This window comes from Leucoraja erinacea, chromosome 2 (assembly GCF_028641065.1).
Source record: "Leucoraja erinacea ecotype New England chromosome 2, Leri_hhj_1, whole genome shotgun sequence".
NCBI classification, from domain to species: Eukaryota; Metazoa; Chordata; class Chondrichthyes; order Rajiformes; family Rajidae; genus Leucoraja; species Leucoraja erinaceus.
In genome coordinates, this window is record NC_073378.1 from 30,605,765 (window position 1) to 30,630,573 (window position 24,809).

At 48.3% G+C, this 24,809-nt stretch overlaps 1 protein-coding gene across 1 annotated transcript in view; it reads right to left on the reverse strand.

Moving 5' to 3' along the window:
- The window catches only part of jarid2b (jumonji, AT rich interactive domain 2b), a 317,228-nt gene that overhangs the window by 38,906 nt on the left and 253,513 nt on the right, over positions 1-24,809 (reverse strand). Inside the window, 2 exon segments of the mRNA XM_055654246.1 lie at positions 8,276-8,769; positions 22,579-23,569. Of these exon segments, the coding sequence (XP_055510221.1) occupies positions 8,276-8,769; positions 22,579-23,569 (1,485 nt within the window).

Genomic DNA, 24,809 nt, shown 5'->3' on the forward strand with positions numbered 1-24,809 from the left:
AGTAACGAAGGGGGGAAAATAAAAGGGGTGGAGAGGGAAAGAGGAAAGAGGAAGAAAACAAGAGAGGGGAGCAGGAAAACAGATAAAAAAAAGGATGCGGAAGTGAAAAGACGGGAATAATTAGAAATGAGAGGGGGGGAAAAGTGAAGAGAATGATAGAGGATTTAGTTTGGAGGGCCCAGGGGGGGAGGGAGGGGGGACTGGAAAATTAGGGAGAGAGGAAGAGAGAGGAGAAGGGAGAGAGGGGGGGAGGGAATAGGGGGATACGAAGGAAGATGAGAAGGTAGTACGACGGGGGACCAAAAGGAGTTGGAGAGGGGAGGTGGGGTAGAAACGTAACAAGAAGAAGAGGGTGAAGGGATAAGACTAGAGCAATCGAAATAAAGTAGACGAGTGGGGGGAATGAGGGAGAGGACAGGGGGACCACCAGCGGCAAGCAGAATCAGCGAAGACACTGAGAGGAAAAGCGATAGGACAGAGATGTAAGATTACGGGGATTGCTACTGAGGACGAGAAATCGACCTCGGGACACATTATAAGGGACAGAAGAGCAGCGGGGACGAAGAGTCTAGAAGGAAGACTCGCCAGACCAACAACCAGGAGAACAGTCGGGAGAAGAAGAGAAAGGACAGAACAAGAGAGGCATGGCAAGCTGACAGCAGTTTAACAGATTTCATCCAGCTAGTGAGGGAAGGGGGAGAAGAGGAAGGGGGAAGGGCGCAGGGAAGAGGAGAAGCAGAGGAGACTATGAGGGGGGGATCTCAGGGAAGGGGAAGGAGAAAGAACGCTGAGACGTATGGGGGATCGAGGGCGGGGGGGAGGGGGACATGACGTGGGGGGGAGGACAGGTGAAAAAAGAATGGGGAGACAAAAAAAAAAAAAAAACAAAAAAATAGGGGAGGAGATAACCAAGGGAGGACCTGGAACATAAAAAAGGGAGGGATTCAAGGGTCAGATACTGAGAATGGGAGGGGAGGAGGACGTGACAGAGGACATGAGGAAAGGATTTAGTAGATGGCGGGGAGGAGGGAGAGGGGAGGGATAGAGAGGGGAGGAGGGGAGGAAGAGAAGATCAGGGGGAGGGGGGAGAGGAGGAGAGAGAGGAGAAGGGAGGGGAGGGGAGAGGGGGGGGACGGAGGAGAGAAGGAGGGGGGGCAAAGGGGCCAGATGGGGGGGAAGGGAGGGAGACAGAGGTCAAACAGGGATTAGGAGGGGAGGGGAGAGGGGGAGGAGAAAAAAAATAAAAGAGAGGAGGAGGGGAATGGAGGATGGAAAAAAAAAAAGGGTGGAGCCAGAGATAGCTCGCTGAAGAGCAGACAGATGAGGAGAGGGGGAGGGGACGAGAGGAGGAGAGAAGAGAGAGGGGGAGGGAGAGCTGATGGGGACCCGAACTATGCAAAGAAGGAGAGAGGGGAGAGACCAAGGAGAAGGAGATAGAGTGGAGTGAGAGGGGGTGGGGGAAGGAGGGGAGAGTGAGAGGGAGTGAGACGTTAGTTCCCATACAACGGAGAGAGACGGGGAGAATAACAGGGGAGAAAGTCGAGAGAAAAATGATGAGAGAGAGGAAGGAGAGATAGAAAGGAGAGACGAGTTGGAGGGAGAAAGGACCTGACAAAGAGGGATGATCGGATGAGGCGGAGGGGGAGCTCTTAGAGAGAGAGAGGGGGAGACAAGAGATGGGGGGAGGAGAGATGGTGAGGGAGAGCAGTAGAGGAAGAATGGAGCGACTGAGGGGGATTTGGGAGGAGAGGGGGGAAAAGAGAGAAGAAAGACTAGGGGCCAAGAGAGGAACACGAAGGGTGAGACACCTGAGAGGGGGAGAGAAAGGGGGGACGAGGGAGGAGTAGAGATGCCTGGGCGAGCGGGATACAATGCGGGAGGCCGAGGGGAAGAGAACCAGGGAGATAGCAACGATTAGATAGAGTTAGAGTAGATTAGATTAGCAGTCAGATAGATCAGAGAGTCAGGATAGAGAGACACAGATAGATAGAATAGACCACGGGGTGGCGGAGAGGCGACGAGAGACCCGGAGGACAAACTGGAGGAGGGAGGCAGTAGGTGAAGAAAGAGGAGGCGAGGGGGAAAACTGGGAACAAGGGAAAGGAGAGAGGTGAGAGATGGGGAGGGAAGAGAGGCGGAACCAAGGAAGAACGAGGAGCAAGAACGCAGAAAACGGACCCGGCGAGAAAGAAACGAGGGGAGAGCCGGAGAAAGCGACAGGTCCGGGCCACTCCCGAAGGAGGGGGGCAGAAGGAACAAGAAAGTGAACCACAGAGTGAAAAACGGTAAGAAAGAGCAGGGGGCACAAACAGGAGACGGAAGACCAGGCGGAGTCACACACACGGGTGGTGTGTGCCACCAGGCCAACCACCACGGCCCAACAGGACCCCATCCGACACGAACATGGAACAGATAAAACCACGAACCCACAAACCGTACAGTGAGTGTGGAAACGAGATCGCGAAAACCACGCAGTCACGTGAGAACGAACACACACGTACACGCGGAGCCGACAAAAAAAAAGCACACACACACAAACAGGCCCGCTAGATTCTGGAGCAAAATCTCTACACAAAAACGAAAGAAAGTCCGCAAAAAGGGGGCCATGCAAAAAGGAGAACCAGACCGCACTTACAAGCAGTAATCAAACACAATGATACTTGGACACATGGAGAGGGCAGGGTGGCTGGTGGTGGTGGACCAGCGGAAAAATTATGAGGGGAGGTACACAACAAACAGTAAAACTGAACAACGTCGCCAGGCCTGACGCATGTTCTACAGTCGTACTCCAACGAGTGAATACACAAAGGCATACATCCTCAATGAGGATGAGGCCGAGAACATAGCGGGACACACAGGTTAGAGCTTCCGATGTCAAAAGGGGGCAAACAGCTACTGGAAACAATAAAGGCTGGGGGGCAAGGGAGAAATCAGCAACATAGAGTAATAGAACCACCAAGTCTCCTCAGTCGCAGCCTGCAGACCGTGCAGCAAGAAAAACAACAACGTGGGTCCGTAAGCATCCTAGGTTTAGTACCACACCAGAGTCACGCCAACCGGCAGTCTCACACCCTTCGGTGCAACCCAGCGGACGGGGACCGGCCAAATCCCCACAGTAACAGACAATTACGCCTACGCACGACTCCGACATTTACTTTACCAAAGCCATTAACACGCACACCGGACGCGGAGGAACATTTACGTAAACGGCGTGTTTGTGGGAGCCCAAACTTGGTACCCCAGTGGACACACAAGACCCAATCAGCCAAGACCTGAAGAAAAGAAGTGTAGAATTGGAGCAAAAACAGCCGGCACCACCAACACACAACGACCCACCAATATCAGGAGTGAATCCCGAGCCAGCGAACACAGTAGACAAACCCACTAGCCCCGTCGGACAAAGCTTGACAGCAACGGACCCAGGCAAGTCTCGACAAACACAACGACGGACACACCAGGGCTGGGGAAAGGACGCACACACAGGTTATGGTGGGGCGACACACAGAGGGAAAACAAAAGGCCACGGTGACAACGCCCGGCACAGACACGGTGGTGAGAGTAGCGGCGGAGCGCCAGCGGCAACAAAACCAGCCACAACAAGCGGTCAGGGGTGGAGGGGAATGGACAGGTGAGGGAAGACTAGTATGAAGTTCCCCAACAAGTGAGCGCGAGATAAGCACATCGGTGAAAAAAACCTCGTAACAGAATGTGATACAAGGTAAACGAAAAAAAAAGGTGGCTAACCAATGGGGGTGGAAAGGTGACGAGAAAAGCTCTCCCGGCAACGGCCGGCCTGACCGTCCGGAAGCGGGCGCCGCTGTTGGCGACAAACGAAAAAATAGGGCAAATGCATGAAAGGTGTGACACAACCGTACACAGGCCCGAGGGGGCCTCCAACCGGAACAGACCAATATTCGACACATGCGGACGCCGGCTGCTACCAGCAAGCCACATAACACAAAGGAGCCGAGTACACACGAAGAAAAGAAACGGCACGACCTGCCCCCAATAAAAGATTGAGGGGGATGTTATGAGACGCGAAACCTTAACGCAGTCGAACAGTCCACAAGCAAAAAAAAAGGTAAACGCACAAACACTGCAGGCGAAGGCAAAAGTCCGGTTCACGAATGGAGGACAGTCGTGCCACCGCACCAAAATAAAAAAGAACGTTGACGACAAGAAACCCCGTCCGGACGTGGCCCCTGGGAATGACAGTCCGCGGAAAACGAAACAGAAAAAGAAGAGCGGACAGGGCCCGGGGAAGACCAGAAACTGAAACGGCCGATGCAATCGGTGAAGACACCAAGAAAAACAGACGAACACCCGGACGCGGATGATCAATTGACAGATCAAACGTGTACGCATAGGAACACAAGGGGAGAAACGGACGATGCCCTGACACTCAACACGCGGATTACAATTAAACGTACGACGGACAAGAACTGGCCGTTCCATCACAATAAAAAAGAGGGCGGCTGATTTTGGGTAAATGGGGGTGGGCTTGTACACGGTTGCTGGTTGTGGCACCATGGACACACATCATTAGAGCCGCAGTGAGACGTCCCACTTTCTGGTCGATCTTGGTGTGAACCAGCTGGCCTTTCGGCCATACCCAAAGTGCGGCATGTCCAACAACGAGGGTCAGCTGTATACAATCGTAAAACATGTATTATTGACACATACGGCAGAGGATCCTGGCGGCAGATGGGAGGGATTGGGGTGAACAATAACTCAGATCTGGTTGTATTGAAAAAGACACAACGTGCGGGATTCACAGATCAGAATCTGTTGTGAAGACATGGTAAAAAATAATACACGATCTTCGGGTACGTAACGGTTCATTCGATAAACCAAGAAAGATAAGTGTGTCTTGGTAGGGAGAGTAGTCAGAAAGAAGGCAAGAATGGTCAAAGCCAGCAGACCTTGCCAAACCAACGCAGTCACGGGAACGACAACTCCCATCAGACACACCGTACTCAGGGGTCTGTTCCATAGACCTATGCAGGAGAGGCCCATACGGCCCTTCAGGCCATCACCGCCAGCAATGGATCAGGCTGATCATCCACAACATAACCCCCACCGTTCCTGACTTCTCCCCTATGTACACACCCGGGCTCCGCTATCTTGAGAGCCAGCGCCCTCTCGTGAAAGCATCCAAATGGGCAAGCCGCCGCACCCGCCTTCTAGGCAGAGAATTCCGCACTCACATACTTCTAATGCAAAAGGTTTGTCCGCATAGGTCCCCTGCTAAATGGCGTACCCGCTTGCTTAACCTGTATGTAGCCCGGCCCACAATTTCTGATGACAGGGGCCCTGCCGCTTGGGGTGCGTGGGGCGCTGCCGCTGGCGCCTGGCAAGCAGCGGGGTCCGTTTTTCCAACTTTTTTGTGCTGTGTCCTTATGGTCTATGGTGTTAAAGTAGGGTTGTGTCGGGGGCGTTTTGGGGGGGGGGTCTTGTTGGGGGGGCTCGGGAGGATGAAGAGGGGATGAAAACACGTGTTCGGTCACACGCTACAATCCCAGGAGAGGCACTGTTTTCCAGGTCGCCTCCAGCAACAGGCGAAAGTGCCGAAACACGAGAATCGCGCCCCTTTTCCCCTGGTGACGACGCCCAGAGGAGCGTCACATCGGGGTGCATGCGATAAAAACATCGGTGTGAGCGCTGGCTCGCCGGACAGGAGCGCCCGTGTCCTGGCCGCGAGAATCGGCTCGGGCAAACAAGACACAAAGCGGGACACAACAAAGCAGGCAGCTCTCCAGCAGTTCAGTCCGGATCTTCTCATATGCAACGGCCTTCAAGAGTCGCCTTCTGGGACGGGACGCGGGGAAGAAGGCGTCCACATCCCCGCCGCACACACAATAGGACACACTTCGTCCAAACTAGAATGGACTGCACAGGCGGGGGAGGGAATAATAATGGACTTACCTCACCCCCGAGGGGACCTTCGGCCATGCGGTCTCTGTGCTCGGTCTGGGAAAGGGTGCGTCTATGACACTGGTAGGTGACGTCGGAAAACAACATTAAATGGGCGGGGTTCGACCCGGGGGGCGTAGCTCGTCCTGCGCCCTCCAACCACCTAAAGCTGCGGGCACCTCACTGGTAGAAAGGGAAGAGCCTCCTTGGACTGAGACAGGGTCGTGGACTCTGGTCCTCTACCACGGGGGGGAGATGAGAGACTGCCCAATTTTGATGCCTTCCACCACAGTGAGAAGCTGTGGTGGAGTGTTTTTTTAATAGTTTGCGTGATTTATGTTTGCTTGATCAGTGTCCCGCTGCTGACAATAAAATTGGTCAACATGACTTTATGTGCATGTGACGAATAAAATGATTGATTGCTTGATTGATTGAGGTATGGGGGGGGGTGGGTGTCCAAACCCTTAATAATCTTAACCATTTCCATAAGATTCCCTCCGCTCAGTCGAATTATCCCTAAATATTACGAAGCTTCAGGCCAAGTCATGGCTAGGGGTCCATTGCTACAAAATAATGGACAGATCCCCGCTATCAACGCGGTGGAATTAACCCGTGACCTACACTGCATTCCTTCAATACAATAATGTAATGTTCTCAAATTGGGAACCACAAACTAGTCTGCACACACATGCCCAAGGTGTGTTGGTCTCACTAGGGCCCCTTCCACCTGCAGACGACCTCTATTGCTCCTTATCGCACAACGACTCTCTTGTTATAAAGGCAGAGCATGCCCATCTGCCTGCTGTTACCCTCATGCTTACTTTCATTGACTGATGAACACGGAGGCGGGGGGGGGGGGGGGCCAGATCGTCGTTTTGTAGTCTTCCCCTTTTCCCACTTGACTCTCATTTTAGATATACGCTTCTTTCTGTTTTGTTTGCCACCAAAGTTGATAACCTCACACGGAGCAACAGTTAACCTGCATCTGCCCTGCATCTGCCCGCAAAAATCACCCAACCTGTCCAACACATATCACCCCTGCCATCCTCATAGCGTCCTCTCTATCCACACATCACCTGCACCCCGCCTTGTGTCCTCTGAAAAAATTTTGCTAATGCACGCTCCCGTGGCATCAGGTTCACCAATTTGGTTCATCTTTTATCTCCAAGGACCTGAAGACATCCCTGCATCGTAGTGCTCCTAGAATCAGGTAAAAAACAATAAAAAAAAAAAAAAAACCAGCTGATTTTACATCGGGGAGACTACGCGAAAAGGTTGGGTGCTCGTTTCGCCGAACACCTTCCGCTCCAGTCCGCATCCCTCATCCCCCCGCCCTCGGGCTCCTCCTCCTCCCTTTTTCCTTCCTTCTCCCCTCCCACCCCCCATCAGTCTGAAGAAGGGTTTTGGCCTGAAACGTCACCTATTTCCTTCGCTCCATAGATGCTGCTGCACCCGCTGAGTTTCTCCAGCATTTTTGTGTACCTTTGATCTTCCAGCATCTGCAGTTCCTTCTTGAACACATGTTAATCCCTACTCTTTGTTTCCTGTCTGCCAACCAATTTTCTATCCATGTCAGCACCCTATCCCCAATATCATGTGCTCTAATTTTTTTTCCTCACTAATCTTCCATGTGGGACCTTATCAAATGCATCTCCTATGTGGGACCTTATCCCGGGTCTCTTGTGCTGTAAGGCAACAATTCTACCCATCAATGGCTGCAGGGCTTGTTTCCACGCTGTATCTCTGAAGTCTAAAGTGTGTAGGATAGTGCGAGTGTACGAGGTGGTCGCTGGTCGGCACAGTCTCGTTGGCCAGAAGGGCTTGTTTCCGCATTGTATCTCTAAAGTGTGTAGGATAGTGCTAGTATATGGGGGTGAAAGAATGGATCAACTGGGCTTGTATTCCTTGGAATTTTAGAAGGTTGCGAGGGGATCTTATAGAAATATATAAAATTCTTAAGGGTTTGGACAGGCTAGATGCAGGAAAAATGTTCCCGTTGTTGGGGGAGGCCAGAACCAGGGGTCACAGTTTAAGAATAAGGGGTAGGCCATTTAGGACTGAGACGAGGAAAATCTTTTTCACCCAGAGAGTTGTGAATCTGTGGAATTCTTTGCCTCAGAAGGCAGTGGAGGGTCAATTCACTTAGATATAGCTCTTAGGGCTAATGGAATCAAGGGATATGGGGAGAAAGATACTGATTTAGGATGATCAGTCATGATCATATTGGATGGCGGTACTGGCTCTAAGGGTCTCACCTGCACCTATTTTCAATGTTTTCGTTGGTTAGCACAGTGTTGGCGGGCCGGCGGGCCCGTTTCCACACCATGTCCCCAAAACCGAGTGCGAAAATGTCCTCGAGAGCACGCACCTTGTATGTACACTTGTACAAGTCGCTGAGAACCTCGTTGTCTTCTTCACTCTTCTTTTCCTGAGGGAACAGTCGCCGCCTGCCCGTCTTCAGCTCAGCGTCCGTGATCTCCTTCAGCCTCTTGCGGAAGCCGTTTTTGTGCACCAGGCCGTTGACCAGCCCGTTCTTTGGCTCGAACCTGGGCAGGGATTGGGACTTGTAGGTGCTGTCCGAGTGGGCCTCCAGCGGGCCCTTCTTCTTCTCCAGGCTCTCCTTCTCCTTCAGCACCTCCCTCTCCAGCCGCCGATGCTCCTCCTGCGAGAGGGAGTCGTAGGAGAGGAGGAACTGGCAGTAGGCCTCCTGCAGCTTGGCCAACCTGTCCTGTGCACTCTTGGGGATCCGCAGGAGGTCCGCCAGCTTGCTCCATTTCTTGAGGTCCGTCACTTGCTGCATGCCGCCCATGTCGTTGATCAGCTGGTAAAACCGTGCCAGGTCCAGCTCGCATCCTCCTAGGGCAGAGAAAGATGTCAATATTCCGTCTGCACGCAACACGGCCTCGGGAAGGCCACCAGCTTAATGGCAGAGAGTTGTGGACACGGCCCAGACCATCATGCAAACCAACCTCCCTTCTGTTGAAGATAAGACACAAAATGCTGGATGGAGTAAATCAGCGGGACAGGCAGCATCTCTGGAGAGAAGGAATGGGTTCCGAGTGTCTCGACCTAAAACGTCACCCAGAGATGCTGCTTGTCCCGCTGAGTTGCTCCAGGATTTTGTGTCTCCCTTCCATTGATTCCATCTACAGTTCACTCTGGGTCGACAAAGCCACCAGCACAATGAAAGAGAGCTGAGAACAACATAGCCCAGGCCATCACGCAAACTCTTTTCCCAGCTGTTATCAGGCAACTGAATCATCACACCACAACCAGAGAGCAGTGCCGAACTACTATCTACCTCATTGGTGACCCTCGGTCTATCCTTGATCAGACTTTGCTGGCTTTACCTTGCACTAAACGTTATTTCCTTATCATGTATCTGTACACTGTAAATGGTTCAATTGTAATCATGTATTGTCTTTCCGTTGACTGGTTAGCACGCAACAAAAGCTTTTCATTGTAGCTCTTACGTGAACTAAGAACTGAACTAGCCTCTCCTCCATTGGCTCCACTTAACGCTGCCTCGGCAAAGCCACCAGCATAGTGGTAGGGTGTTGTGGACGTAGCCCAGACCTTACACACAAACCAACCTCCCTTCTATTGACTCCATCTACAAGGCCAGCAGCATAATCAGGGATGTCGCACCTTGGCCACTCCCTCTTCTCCCCTCTCCCATCAGGTAAGAGGGACAGAAGTGTGAAAACGCACATCTCTAGATTCAGTTTAAGAAAGAACTGCAGATACTGGAAAAATCGAAGATAGACAAAAAAGCTGGAGAAACTCAGCGTGTGAGGCAGCATCTATGAAGCGAAGGAATAGGTGACGTTTCGGGCCTGAAGAGTCTGAAGAAGGGTCCCGACCCAAAACGTCATCTATTCCTTCGCCCCACGTATAGAACGTACAAAGTCCGTACAGACAAGCACCCGTAGTCGGGATCGAACCGGGTCTCTGGCGCTGTAAGGCAGCAACTCTACTACCTTAACTGATTATAACTTTCAGAGGAATCTGTAACTTGCATTGTTATTGTTTGGGGGCAGATGCGACACATTAAATGGAGCTGGGAAGGTTCTTTCCGTATTTAAAATATATACCTCAATTTAAAATTAAAAACATGCAGAGAAATATCGTAGATACAAAAAGTTGTAGTAACTCAGCGGGACAGGCAGCATCTCAATTTTACAATTTTACATTTATACCAAGCCAATTAACCTACAAACTTGCATGTGTTTGGAGTGTGGGAGGAAACCGAAGATCTTGGAGAAATCCCCCGCAGGTCACGGGGAGAACGTACAGACAGCACCCATAGTCAGGATCGAACTCGGGTCTCCGGTGCTGTGACTCTACCGCTGCACCACCGTGCAGCTCAGCGGTGGAACATGTTTGGAGGTGAAATAACCCTAAAGGAGAAGCTGGTCTTCATCCTTCTGCCAAAGGTTATTAAACAGCATAATGTTAACTAGCCTTCTCTCATCCCATCTCATCTTGGCAGCTCAGTGGTGCAGTGGTAGAGTTGTTGCCTCACAACGCCAGAGACCCATGTTCAATCTTGACCCGTACGGATCACAAATCTGTTAATCCCCTCCTTAGAAATAGCCATTGACTTGGCCTCCACAGCCATCTGTGGCAATCAATTCCACAGACACACCACCCTTAAGGGGAAAAGATTTAATAGGAATCTGAGGGGTAACGTTTTCACACAAAGGGTGGTGGATGTGTGGGACGAACTAGAGGAGGTAGTTGAGGCAAGGACTATCCCAATGTTCAAGAAACAGTTGGACAGGTACATGGATAGGACAGGTTTGGAGGGATGTGGACCAAGCGCAGGCAGGTGGGGCTAGTGTAGCTGGGACATGTTGGCCGGTGTGGGCAAGTTGGGCTGAAGAGCCTGTTTCCACACTGTATCACTCTATGACTCTGACTAAAGAAATGGCTCCCCTAAGTTCATAACTTCATGAACATGAACCTCGTAAGGACAATGCTCAAAGTGCGATGCATAACTTGGCCTCGGCTAGAGTGTTTTGTACCATCACCAGACTGCAGCAAGAATACCATCTCACTGGGCAGGATGCATGGGGAAAATTACAAGGATGCTCCCAGGCTAGATGCTTACAGATGGGGAAACTATCTAAGATGGAGTTCCTTTTCTTCTACCATTTCTTGGTATAAGAGGAACTGGCTAGAAATCATTGGTGATCGGAGCAGAATTAGATCAGTCGGCCCATCAAACTATCATTCAATCATGCCTGATCTATCTCTCCCTCCTAACCCCTTTCTCCTGCCTTCCCCCTATAACCTCTGACACCCGTACTAACCAAAAATCTATCTATCTCTGCTTTAAAAATATCCACTGACTTGGCCTCCACAGCCATCTGTGGCAATGAATTCCACAGATTCACCGCCCTCTCGGTTGACGAGTTTGAGTAGAATTGAGCGATGAGTTGACTAGAAACAAGCTCTTCAGGAATGCGCAGGTAAACCTATGATGAACTTTGTCGGCACTGGGCCTGCTCTCGCTGGAGTTTAGAAGAATGAGGGGGGAACCTTATGGAAACATACAGAATAGTGAAAGGCTTAGATAGAGTGGATGTGGCGAGGATGTTTCCACTAGTGGGAGAGTGTAGGACTAGAGGTTATAACCTCACAATTAAAGGACATTATTTTAGGAAGGAGATGAGGAGAAATTCCTTTAGTCAGAGGGTGGTGAATCTGTGGAATTCTTTGCCACTGAAGGCTGTGGAGGCCAATTCAGTGGATATATTTAAGGCAGAGATAGAAAGATTCTCGATTAGTGTGGGTGTCGGAGGTTATGGGGAGAAGGCAGGAGAATGGGATTAGGAGGGAGAATTAGATCAGCCATGATTGAATGGCAAAGTAGACTTGATGGGCCAAATGGCCTAATTCTACTCCTATTACTTATGACCTTTGACCCACCGAGTCCATGCCAACCATCTATCACCTGTTCACGCTAATTCCCATATTTGCATCCAGCCCCTGCACGATAGGGGAAAGTTACAGAGGCCAAATAACCATGAGTCATCGGAGCAGAATGAGGCCATTCGGCCCACCGTGTGTGTTCCGCCACTCAATCATAGCTGATCTGTCTCTCTCTCTCTCTCTCAACCACATTCTCCTGCCTTCTCCCATTACCACTGATACCCGTACTGATCAAGAAGCTATTTAGAGATGCCGTCTGTCCCGCTGAGTTACTCCAGCGTTTTGTGCCTATCTTTAGCTTATTGATTAACTTATTTAACCAAGAACCGTGTTAAGAATACCCAATCACTTGGCCACCACAGCCGTCCGTGGCAATGAATTCCACAGGTTCACTGCCCTCTGGCTAAAGAAATTCCTCCTCATCTCCGTTCTAAAGGCTGTGAGGCTGTACCCTCTGGTCCTAGACTCTCCCCCTAGTGGAAACATCTTCACCACATCCACTCTATCTAAGCCTAAAAGTACAAGAATAAGAGAACATATTTCAGATGTAACGTACAAGAGGACATCACATAGATTCTACCTTCTGCACATACTTGTGTTTTCCACCACATTTTTCCTGTCCAAAACTAATATCCTTTACACTTTTGCCACTCCCCCCTACACGCATTCACATTGGATATTAAAGTCTAGTTGAGAGATACAGGGCGGAAACAGGCCCTTCGACCCACCGAGTCCACGCCGACCATCGATCATCTGTACACTAGTTCTGTCCTACACACAAGGCAGCCACGATAGCGCAGCGGTAGAGTTGCTGCCTAACAGCGCTTGCAGCGCTGGAGACCTGGGTTCGATCCCGACCACGGGTGCTGTCTGTACGGAGTTTGTGTGTTCTCCCCGTGGCCACATGGGTTTTCTCCAAGATCTGCAGTCTCCTCCCAGACGCCAAAGACGTGCAGGTATGTAGGTTAATTGGCTCGGTATATGTAAATTGTCTCTAGTATGTGTAGGATAGTGTTAATGTGTGGGAATCGCGTCAGTGCGGACTCGGTGGGCCGAAGGGCCTGTTTCCGGGCTATATCAGTAAACTAAACACTGGAAGGTACGCAAAAAAGCTGGAGAAACCCAGCGGGTGCAGCAGCATCTATGGAGCGAAGGAAATAGGCAACGTTTCAGCCCGAAACGTTGCCCATTTCCTTTGCTCCATAGATGCTGCTGCACCCACTGAGTTTCTCCAGCTTTTTTGTGTACCTTCGATTTTCCAGCATCTACAGTTCCTTCTTAAACAACTAAACACTGGAGACAGTTTACAGAAGCTGATTAACCTATAAACCTGCACGTCAATGGAATGTGGGAGGAAACCGGAACACCCGGAGGAAAACCAATATACAAACTCCGTAGACAGCACCCATAGTCAGGATCGAAGCCAGGTCTCTGGCATTATGAGGTAGAAACTATACCGCTACGCCACCATGCCGTATCTGTTGTTGCTTAGATTTTTCTCAACCCTTGCTCACTACAGTTCACTTCTTGGAAGGAGATAGGAACAATCTAATTCCGCTGGCAAACTCAATAACCAGGAGACATTATTATTACACGGTAATTACTGCAATGATTTTACCCAGAGTAGGTGAATCAAGAATCAGAGGACCAAAGGCTAAGGGGTGATCTTGTACAGGTGTAGAAGATAAGGGGGCACAGAGTCTTTTACCCAGGGTAGGGGAGACAAAAACCTGTGGGCGTAGGTTGATGGTGCACTAGAAGGTGAAGGGAGGTGTCTGAAAGTGGAACAAAAGGTTTCACACATCTAACCAAAAGATGGAATTAATACTGCATAGGACGGAATTTCAGATGCTGGTTTATACTGAAAATGCTGGAGTAACTCAATGGGACCAGCAGCATATCTGGAGAGAAGGGATGGGTGACGTTTCTTGTTGGGACCCTTCTTCAGACTGATAATCAGAGAGACACAGAGATAAGACCAGAGGTGGTCATTAATACTGCAAGGACCTGAACACTTTTCATTTTGGATGCTATGAGAGGAGTTAAAACAGAAGTTATTTTGTGTAAGAATAAAGGTAGATGCACAGAGTCTTGCGCCCAGATTAGGGGAATCAAGGACCAGAGGGCATGGATATAAGGTGAGAGGGGAACGGACATGTTGGCCGGTGTGGGCAAGTTGGGGCAAAGGGCCTGTTTCCACACTGTTTGACTCTGTGAGGGCTGAGGAGCATATTTTTTAACCAGGGTAACTGTCCACATGTCTTTTATAAGTTATTATAGTACCTGCCTCAACTACCTCTTCTGGTTCCATGATGCTTCGTGTGAAAAAGTTGTCTCTCAGGTTCCTATTAAATCCCTCCCCCTCACCCCCCACCCCCCCCTTACCTTAAACATATGTCCTCTGGTTTTTTACCCCTCCCTACTCTGGCTAGGAGCTACACGTACTAAACAACTAAACAATTCTCATCAACTTCTATGGATGCACCGTAGTAAGAGCATTTTATCAGGATGCACCACAGCTTGGTTTAGGAACAGCTCCATCAAAGACTGCAAGACATTCCAGAGAATTGTGGACACAGCCCTTGCCTAGACCATCACACAAACTAACCTCCTTTCTATTGATAAGACACAAAAAAGTAATGGAGTAAACCAGTGGGTCAAGCAGCATCTCTGTAAAGAAGGAATAGACTTTCTGGTTGAGACCCTTCTTCAGACTGAGAGCCAACGTTAAAGTGACTCCCATTGACTATTATACTTCACGCCGCAAGGCCAGCAGCATAATCAAGGACCAGTCTCACCCCAGTCACTCCCTCTTCTCCCCTCTCCCATCAGGCAAGAGCAACAGAAGTGTGAAAACGCACACCTCCAGATTCAGAGACACAGTTTCTTCCTGGCTGTTATCAGGCAACCGAACCATCCTATCAACAACTAGACCTCCCATTGACCTCATTGGAGACCCTCGGACTATCTCTAATTGGACCTTACTGGACTTTACTGTGCACTAAACATTATTCCCTTTATCATGTATCTGTACACTGGATGCCTCGATTGTATCATGTATTGTCTTTCCACTGACGTAGCGTGCAACTAAAGCTTTTCACTGTACCTCGGTACACATGATAATAAACTAAACTCAACCTTACTCTGTGCATTTACCCAATTTATTTCCTGACTGTTCTATATTCTATATTCTACTAAATTAGTCATCGAGTGATACAATGAGTGAACAGGCCATTTGGCCCAACTTGACCACATTGGCCAACATGTCCCATCTACACTAGTCTCATCTGCCTGCATTTAGCCCATATCCCTCTAAACCTGTTTATCCATGTACCTGTATAAATTTTTCTTAAACGCTGCAATATTGCCTGTCCCAACTACCTCCTCTGGCAGCTCGTTCCATAAATCCACCTCCCTTTGTGTGAAAATGTTACCCCTCAGATTCCCATTAAATCTTTAACCGTTTCACCTTAAACTCGAGGTTCTTTATTCCCCTACTCTGGGCAAGAGTCTCTGTGCGTCTACCCGATCTATTCCTCTCATGATTTTGTACAGGTCTATTAGATCCTCATCCCCTCATCCTCCTGCGCTCCAAGTTCAGTTTAGTTTATTGTCACGTGTACCGAGGTGCTATCCAGTCAGCGGAAAGACAAGTCAGCGGAAAGACAATGGAGTCCGAGGCTCTCCCTGTAGCTCAGGGTCTTGATATCTGTAAACATCCTCGTGTAACTTCTCTGCGACCTTTCACGCTTGACAACATCTTTCCTGTAACATGGTGCCCAGAAGAGCCCATGTGAACAGGTGATCCTATGATGAGTGAGATCACATTAGATCAGTTTAATTTATTGTCACATGCACCGAGGTACAGTGAAAAGCTTTTGTGTTGCCTGCTAACCAGTCAGCAGAAGAACATGATTACAATCAATTTATTTACAGTGTATAGATACATGATAAGGGAATAATGTTTAGTGCAGGATAAAGCCAGCAAAGTCCGGTCATGGATAGTCTGAGGGTCACCAAAGAGATAGATAGTAGTTCAGCACTGCTCTTTGGTTGTGGTAGGATGATTCAGTTGCCTGATAACAGCTGGGATGAAACTGTCCCTGAATCTGGAGGTGTGCTTTTTCACACTTCTGCACCTTTTGTCTGATGGGAAAGGGGAGAAGAGGGAGTGGCCAGGGTGTGACTTGTCCTTGATTATGCTGCTCTTGAGCACTGCAAATCACTGCACATCAGGCAACTGAACCATCCTACCACAACCAAAGAGCGGTCCTGAACTACTCTCTACCTCACCGAGCACCCTGGACTTTGATCGGGATTTGCTGGCTTTACATTGCACTAAATGTTATTCTCTTATATCTGTACACTGTGAACGGCTCAATTGTAATCATGTATTGTCGTTCCGCTGACTGGTCAGCACACAACAAAAGTTTTTCATTGTACCTCAGTACACTTGACAATAAACTAAATTAAACTAAACACTAACCAAACTAAGAAAGAATTGCAGATGCTGGTTTACACTGAAGATAAGACACAGAATGCTGGAGTAACTCAGCGGGTCAGGCAGCATCTCTGGAGAGAAGGAATGGGTGATGTTTCGGGTCGAGACCCTTCTTCAGACTCACTAACTAAACGGTCTTTAGATAGACACAAAGTGCTGGAGTAACTCAGCGGGTCAGGGAGCATCTCTGGAGAAAAGGTGTGGGTGACATTTCGGGGGAGAACCCTCAGTTTAGTTTAGAGATACAGCGTCTAAAGCAGCCCACCGAGTCTGCGCTGATCATCGATCCCTGTACATTAACACTACACACACTAGGAACAATTTACAATTCTTACCGAAGCCAAGAATCTTACAAACCTGCATATCTTTGGAGTGTGGGAGGAAACCAGGGCACCCGGGAAAAACCCACGCGGTCACGGGGAGAACGTACAAACTCTGTTCAGACAGCACCCGTAGTCTGGATCAAATCCAGGCCTCTGGCTCCGCAACTCTACCGCTGCGCCACCATGCCACTCACGAACCCTGCTACCACCCTTCTGCAGTATGAAGGAGGGCCTTGACACAAACCATCTCCCATCCTTTTTCTCCAGAGATGCTGCGTAACTCGCTGAATTACTCCAGCAGTTCATGTCTATGTTTGGTTATAAACCAGTATCTGCATTTCAATGCTTCTGCACTCTATATCAACGGTCATTAATTGTATGAAGAAATTTGTGCTTCTTGACAGGTATTGGGGCAATTCATTTATAGATTTTTTTTCTGTTTATTAAAGGTTGTCTCCCAGCATTGTGTTTAAGCTTACCACCGTCACGTTTTACTGAGCTACAGTGAAAAAGTTTTGTTTTGTATGCTATTCAAATAGATCAGATATTAACTGGTAGAGCCGCTGCCTTATAGCGCCAGGTTCGATCATGACCTCGGGTGCCGTCTGTGTGGAATTTGTACCTTCTCTCTGTGACCGCGTGAGATTCCTCTGGGTGCTCCGGTTTCCTCCCACGGCCCAAAGACGTGCAGGTTTGTAGGCTAATTAGCCTTCTGTAAATTGTCCCCTTGAATGTAGGGAGTGGATGAGAAAGTGGGATAAACTAGAGCTAGTGTGAACAGGTGATCGAGTGGACATGGTGGGTCGAAGGGCCTTGTTTCCACGCTGTATCCATGGTGGCGCAGCGGAGAGTTGCCGCCTTACAGTGCTAGAGGCTCAGGTTCGATCCTGACTACGGGGTGCTGTCTGTACGGAGTTTGTACTCTCTCCCCGTGACCTGCGTGGGTTTTCTCTGAGATCATCGGTTTCCTCAAACACTCCAAAGATGTAGAGGTTTTTAGGTTAATTGTCATGGTGTAAATATAAAATTGGCCCTAGCGTGTATAGGATAGTGTTAATGTGCAGGGATCGCCAGTAGGCATGGACCCAGTGGGCCAAAGGGACTGTTTCTGCACTGTTTCTCTAAACTAAACCAAATTAAAGTCAGTCATACTGCATGGAACAAACCCCTTTGGCCCAACATGCCCATGATGACCAAGATGCCCCATCTACACTAGAATTTGAAATTTGAAGCACACAAGAAGACGCTGAAAATGTAGCAAGTACAGTGCCCTCCATTATTTATTTATTTGCCTCTGTATTCCACAATTTGAGATTTGTAATAGGAAAAAATCACGTGGTTAAAGTGCACATTGTCAGATTTTAATTAAGGACATTTTTATACATTTTGGTTTCACCGTGTAGAAATTACAGCAGTGTTTATATATAGCCCCCCCCCCCAATTCAGGGCACCATAATGTTTGGGACACAGCAATGTCATATAAATGAAAGTAGTCACGTTTAGTATTTTGTTGCAAATCCTTTGCATGCAATGACTGCTTGAAGTCTGCAATTCATGGATATCACCAGTTGCCGGGTGTCTTCTCTGGTGATGCTCTGCCAGGCCTGTATTGCAGCCATCTTTAGCTTATGTTTGTTTTGGGGGCTAGTCCCCTTCAGTTTACTCTTCAGCATTCAAGAATTTACCCATTTTTAGCTTTGAAAAACTCCTTTGTTGCTTTAGCAGTATGTTTGGGATTAATGTCTTGCTGTAGAATGAACTGCCGACCAATTAGTTTTGAGGCATTTGTTTGAACTTGAGCAGATAGGATGTGTCGATACACTTCAGAATTCATTATGCTACTACCATCAGCAGTTGTATCATCAATGAAGATAAGTGAGACTACCTTCAGCAGCCATACATGCCCAGGCCATAACACCCCCATCACCATGTTTCACAGATGAGGTGGTATGCTTTGGATTTTGGGCAGTTCCTTCTCTCCTCCATACTTTGCTCTTGTCATCACTCTGATATGTTAATCTTCATCTCATCTGTCCAAAAGACCGTTTTTTCAGAACTGTGGTTGCTCTTTTAAGTACTTCTTGGCAAACTGTAACCTGGCCATCCTTTTTTTGCAGCTAACCAGTGGTTTGCATATTGCAGTGCAGCCTCTGTATTTCTGTTCACAAAGTCTTCTGCGGACAGTGGTCATTGACAAATCCACACCTGACTCCTGAAGAGTGTTTCTGATCTGTTGGACAGATGTTTAGGGATTTCTGGGGTGTCAAATGGGATAGTCGAGGATGGGGTTAAAGGGAAAGGGTTTCTTAAATGTGTGAGCGGAGAGACAGAGGGGTGTAAAATTAGGGTAGAAGCAATAGGTAGGAAGGTGAAAAGTAAAAGTGGCAGGCAGACAAATCCAGGACAAAAATCAAAAAGGGCCATTTTTCAACATATTTGTATAAGGGGTAAGAGTGTTGTAAAAACAAGCCTGAAGGCTTCGTGTCTCAATGCAAGGAGCATTCGTAATAAGGTGGATGAGTTGAATGTGCAGATAGCCATTAATGATTATGATATAGTTGGGATCATGGAGACATGGCTCCAGGGTGACCAAGGCTGGGAGCTGAACATCCAGGGATATTCAATATTCGGGAGGGATAGACAGAAAGGAAATGGAGGTGGGATAGCGTTGCTGGTTATAGAGGAGATTAACGCAATAGAAAGGAGGGACATTAGCTTACAGGATGTGGAATCGATATGGGTAGAGCTGCGAAGCACTAAGGGGCAGAAAACGCTGGTGGGTGTTGTGTACAGGCCACCTAACAGTTGTGGTGAGTTGGGGATGGCATCAAACAGGAAATTAGAAATGCGTGCAACAAAAGTAAAACAGTTATAATGGGTGACTTCAATCTACATATAGATTGGGTGAATCAAATTGGCAGGGGTGCTGAGGAAGAGGATTTCTTGGAATGAATGCGGGATAGTTTTCTAAACCAACATGTAGAGGAACCAACGAGGGAGCAGGCTATTCTAGACTGGGTATTGAGTAATGAGGAAGGGTTAGTTAGCAGTCTTGTTGTGCGTGGCCCCTTGGGCAAGAGTGACCATAATATAGTTGAGTTCTTCATTAGGATGGAGAGTGACATTGTTAATTCAGAAACAAGGGTTCTGAACTTAAAGAAAGGTAACTTTGAGGGTATGAGACATGATTTGGCCAAGATAGACTGGCAATTGATTCTTAAAGGGTTGACGGTGGATATGCAATGGAAGGCATTTAAAAACTGCATGGATGAACTACAATAATAGTTCATCCCAGTTTGAAAAAATAATAAATCAGGGAAGGTAGTGCATCCGTGGATAACAAGGGAAATCAGGGATAGTATCAAAACAAAAGATGAAGCATACAAATTAGCCAGAAAAAGCAGCCTACCAGAGGACTGGGAGAAATTCAGAGTCCAGCAGAGGAGGACAAAGGGCTTAATTAGGAAAGGGAAAATTGATTATGAAAGAAAACTGGCAGGGAACATAAAAACTGACTGCAAATGTTTTTATAGATTTGTGAAGAGAAAAAGATTAGTTAAAACAAAATGTAGGTCCCTTGCAGTCAGAAACAGGTGAATTGATCATGGGGAACATGGACATGGCAGACCAATTGAATAATTACTTTGGTTCTGTCTTCACTAAGGAAGACATAAATAATCTTCTGGAAATAGCAGGGGACCGGGGATCAAATGAGATGGAGGAATTGAGTGAAATCCAGGTTAGCCAGGAAGTGGTGTTAGGTAAATTGAATAGATTAAAGGCCGATAAATCCCCAGAGCCAAATAGGCTGCATCCCAGAGTGCTTAAGGAAGTAGCCCCAGAAATAGTGGATGCATTAGTAATAATTTTTCAAAACTCTTTAGATTCTGGAGTAGTTCCAGAGGATTGGAGGGTAGCTAATGTAATCCCACTTTTTAAAAAGGGAGGGAGAGAGAAAATGGGGAATTACAGACCAGTTAGTCTAACATCGATAGTGGGGAAACTGCCAGTCAGTTATTAAAGATGAGATACAGCACATTTGGAAAGTGGTGAAATCATTGGGCAAAGTCAGCATGGATTTACGAAAGGTAAATCATGTCTGACAAATCTTATAGAATTTTTCGAGGATGTAACTAGTAGAGTGGATAAGGGAGAACCAGTGGATGTGTTATATCTGGACTTTCAGAAGGCTTTCGACAAGGTCCCACATAAGAGATTAGTATACAAACTTAAAGCACATGGTATTGGAGGTTCAGTATTGATGTGGATAGAGAACTGGCTTGGAGACAGGAATCAAAGAGTAGGAGTAAACGGGTCCTTTTAAGAAAGGCAGGCAGTGACTAGTGGGGTACCGCAAGGCTCAGTGCTGGGACCGCACTATTTACAATCTATATTAATGATTTGGACGAGGGAATTGAATGCAACATCTCCAAGTTTGCGGATGACACGAAGCTGGGGGGCAGTGTTAGCTGTGAGGAGGATGCTAGGAGGATGCAAGGTGACTTGGATAGGCTTGGTGAGTGGGCAAATGCATGGCAGATGCAGTATAATGTGGATAAATGTGAGGTTATCCACTTTGGGGGCAAAAACAGGAAAGTAGACTATTATCTGAATGGTGGCCAATTAGGAAAAGGGGAGATGCAACGAGACCTGGGTGTCATGGTACACCAGTCATTGAAAGTAGGCATGCAGGTGCAGCAGGCAGTGAAGAAAGCGAATGGTATGTTGGCATTCATAGCAAAAGGATTTAAGTATAGGAGCAGGGAGGTTCTACTGCAGTTGTACAGGGTCTTGGTGAGACCACACCTGGAGTATTGCGTAGAGTTTTGGTCTCCTAATCTGAGGAAAGACATTCTTGCCGTAGAGGGAGTACAGAGAAGGTTCACCAGACTGATTCCTGGGATGTCAGGACTTTCATATGAAGAAAGACGGTGCAGGCTCGAAGGGCCGAATGGCCTACTCCTGCACCTATTTTCTATGTTTCTATGTTTTCTTTATTATAGAGAGAATTATTTTGTCGTCAGCTGTGGAGGTCTTCCTCGGTCTGCCAGTCCCTTTGTGATTTGTAAGCTCATCAGTGCTCTCTTTCTTCTTAATGATATTCCAAAGAGTTGATTTTGGTAAGCCTGAGGTTTGGCTGATGTCTCTAACAGTTTTATTCTTGGTTCTCAGCCTCATAATGGCTTCTTTGACTTTCATTGGCACAACTTTGGTCCTCATGTTGATAAACAGCAATAAAAGTTTCCAACGGTGATGGAAAGACTGGAGGAAAGACTAGGTGCTGAGAGCTCTCTTGTACCTGCATTAAGGAAGCAATTAAACACACCCGAGCAATTACAAACACCTGTGAAGCCATGTGTCCCAAACATCATGGTGCCCTGAAATGGGGGGACTGTGTATAAACAGCTGTAATTTCTACATGGTGAGACCAAAATGTACAAAAATGGCCTTTAATAAAATCTGACAATGTGCACTTTAACAACGTGATTTTTTTCTATTACAAATCTCAAATTGTGGAGTACAGAGGCAAATAAATAAATGATGGGCCTTTGTCCCAAACATTATGGATGGCACTGTAACTGCAGATGCTGGTTAACACCGAAGATGAGACAAAAAATGCTGGAGTAACTCAGCGGGACAGGCAGCGTCGTAGGAGAGAAGGAATGGGTAACTTTTCGGGTCGGGTCTGCAGAAGGGTCTCAACCAGAAACGTCACCCATTCCTTCTCTACAGAGATGCTGCCTGTCCCGCTGAGATACTCCAGCATTTTGTGCCTATCTTAGATTGTAATCTTGTATTGTCTTTCCGCGGATTCTTCCTTTGTTCTTCCCCTCGATGGGTCTAGGATTCTACACGCGCGCGCTGTGCATTACTGTGCCAGCCACGTCCCAGAGGATGGCTTACCTATGAGTGGGGGTTCCTCTATGGTAATGCCCTGAGATCTGAGGTGTTTCTTGATGCAGGCCAGCCGCTGTACGTTGGGGCCCCAGCGCCGGCCCAGTTTGTGCACATGTTGGATCTGCGTGACGAAGCGCATCTCGTCGTTCAGCTTGCACTCGGGCCGCCAGTCCGTGGGAGGCACCACCCGGCACATGCCGAACCCCTCAGCCTGAGTTCTCACAGCCTCCATGTAGGCCAGCGGGTCGTGAAACTCCTTGTGGCTGGGCCTGAGCACGGGGACATCTCCCACTGGCGCCACGCCCACTTTGCCACCCTTCTCCTGTTTCGCCTGAGAGTCGAGCGCCTTGTGCGTGGACTCTGTCGCTGAGGTAGAACTATATTCGCTGGAGGCACTTTCCAATTTGCCCAGTGCTTGTTTGCTTGGAGTGTTCCTACCTAGAGAAGCCTTCCTGAGCCTCTGCCTTTCGCTGTTCTTCACCGGAGTTTCACATTTGATCCGTCCGTTCAGTCGAGTCTTCTCTTTAGAGTTTGCTTTGTGACTCTCGGCCCCTGCCCCTTTCACCCTCTTCGAGGGCGACGGCGGCTTCACTACCTGCTTGAACTCCTCGTGCCTCCGCTTGGATGTCCGTAGTCCTTCTTTGATCTCTCTGACTTCACCTTTGGCAGATGCCCTCCCGTTCACCTTCCCGTTGAGCTTGATGCAGCCGAGGCCAGCACCGGTTTGATGGGGCGTCACACTGGATAGCACCTGTTTTCTGGATTTTGCATTGTTGCTTTCTGTTTTCCCTGAGGTTGTGTGGTTAACGGCTACACTCGGCTTGACGTGGTTCAGCCTGGTCTCCTTGACCAGTTCTCTCTTGGCTTTGGTGTAAGTAACGTTTCCCTTTGTCACCGTTGCAGTGTACTTCACAGTCTTGGACGGCGAGGCTCTCACCTCGCGGCCCTTCTTGGCACTCGTGCCGATCTGAGCGGTCCCATTCATTCCTCTCGAAACCTGCGGCACAACCAAAGAGAGCAGGCGGTTAAAACTCGGAGACGCAGGAGAGCAGGTGGATCGCCATCGAAGGCAGACACAGAATGCTGGAGTCGTAAACTCAGCGGGGCCGGCAGCATCTCGGGGGAGAAGGAATGGGTGACGTTTTGGGCCGAGACCCTTCGTCAGACTGAGAGTCAGAGGGGAGGGAGACACAGAGATAGGGAAGGGTAAGGTGTAAAAATGAGAGATCAAATGGGGACCTTGTTCAGGGAAAATGTAGAATGGTTCATTATCAGCTGAGGGGAAGGTGCAACGAGGCGTACAATCAGTAAAATTTAATCAGGGGGACAGTCAAACTAGTTGGAGAACTAGGATGGAGGAGGGATGGAGAGAGAGGGCAAGCAAGGGTGACTTGCAGTTAGAAAGGTCAATATTCACACCGCTGGGTGGTAGGCGATTGTAATTAATTTAGTTAGATTAATTTAGTTAGTTAGAGAGTCATAGTCGTACAGCGTGGAAACAGACCGTTTCCCACACAGACCAACATGCCCCACCTACACGTCCCACCTGCCTGTGTTTGGCCCACATCCCTCTAAACCTGTCCTGACCATGTACCTGTCTAAATGTTTCTTAAACGTTGCGATAGTTCCTGCTTCAACTATTATTAATTCTTTCCCCCCTCATCTTATACCTAAGCCTTCTGGTCCTCGATTCCCCTATGGGCAAGAGACTCTGTGCTTTTACCCGATCTATTCCTCTCATGATTTAATACACAGTTTAGTTTAGTTTATTGCCACGTGCACCGAGGTACAGTGGATAATGTTTAGTTTAGTTTAGTGTACAGATACAGTGCAGAAACAGAACCTACAGCCCACTGAGTCCGCGCCGACCAACGATCCCCATGCACTAACACCACCCGAACACACAAACCTGTACGACTTTGTAGTGTGGGAGGAAACCGGAGCACCCGGGGAAAACCCACGCAGGTCACGGGAGAACGTGCAAACTCCGTACAGACAGCACCCGGTCGGGATTGAACCCGGGTCTCTGGTTCTGCAAGGCAGCAACTCTACCGCTGCACCGCACATTTGTTGCGTGCTAACCAATCAGCGGAAAGACACTGCACGATTACAATCGAGTCGTCCACAGTGTACAGACACAGGGTAAAGGAAATAATGTGAATAACGTTTAGTACAAGATAAAGTCCAGTAAAGTCCGATCAAAGATAGTCCGAGGGTCTACAATGAGGTAGATAGTA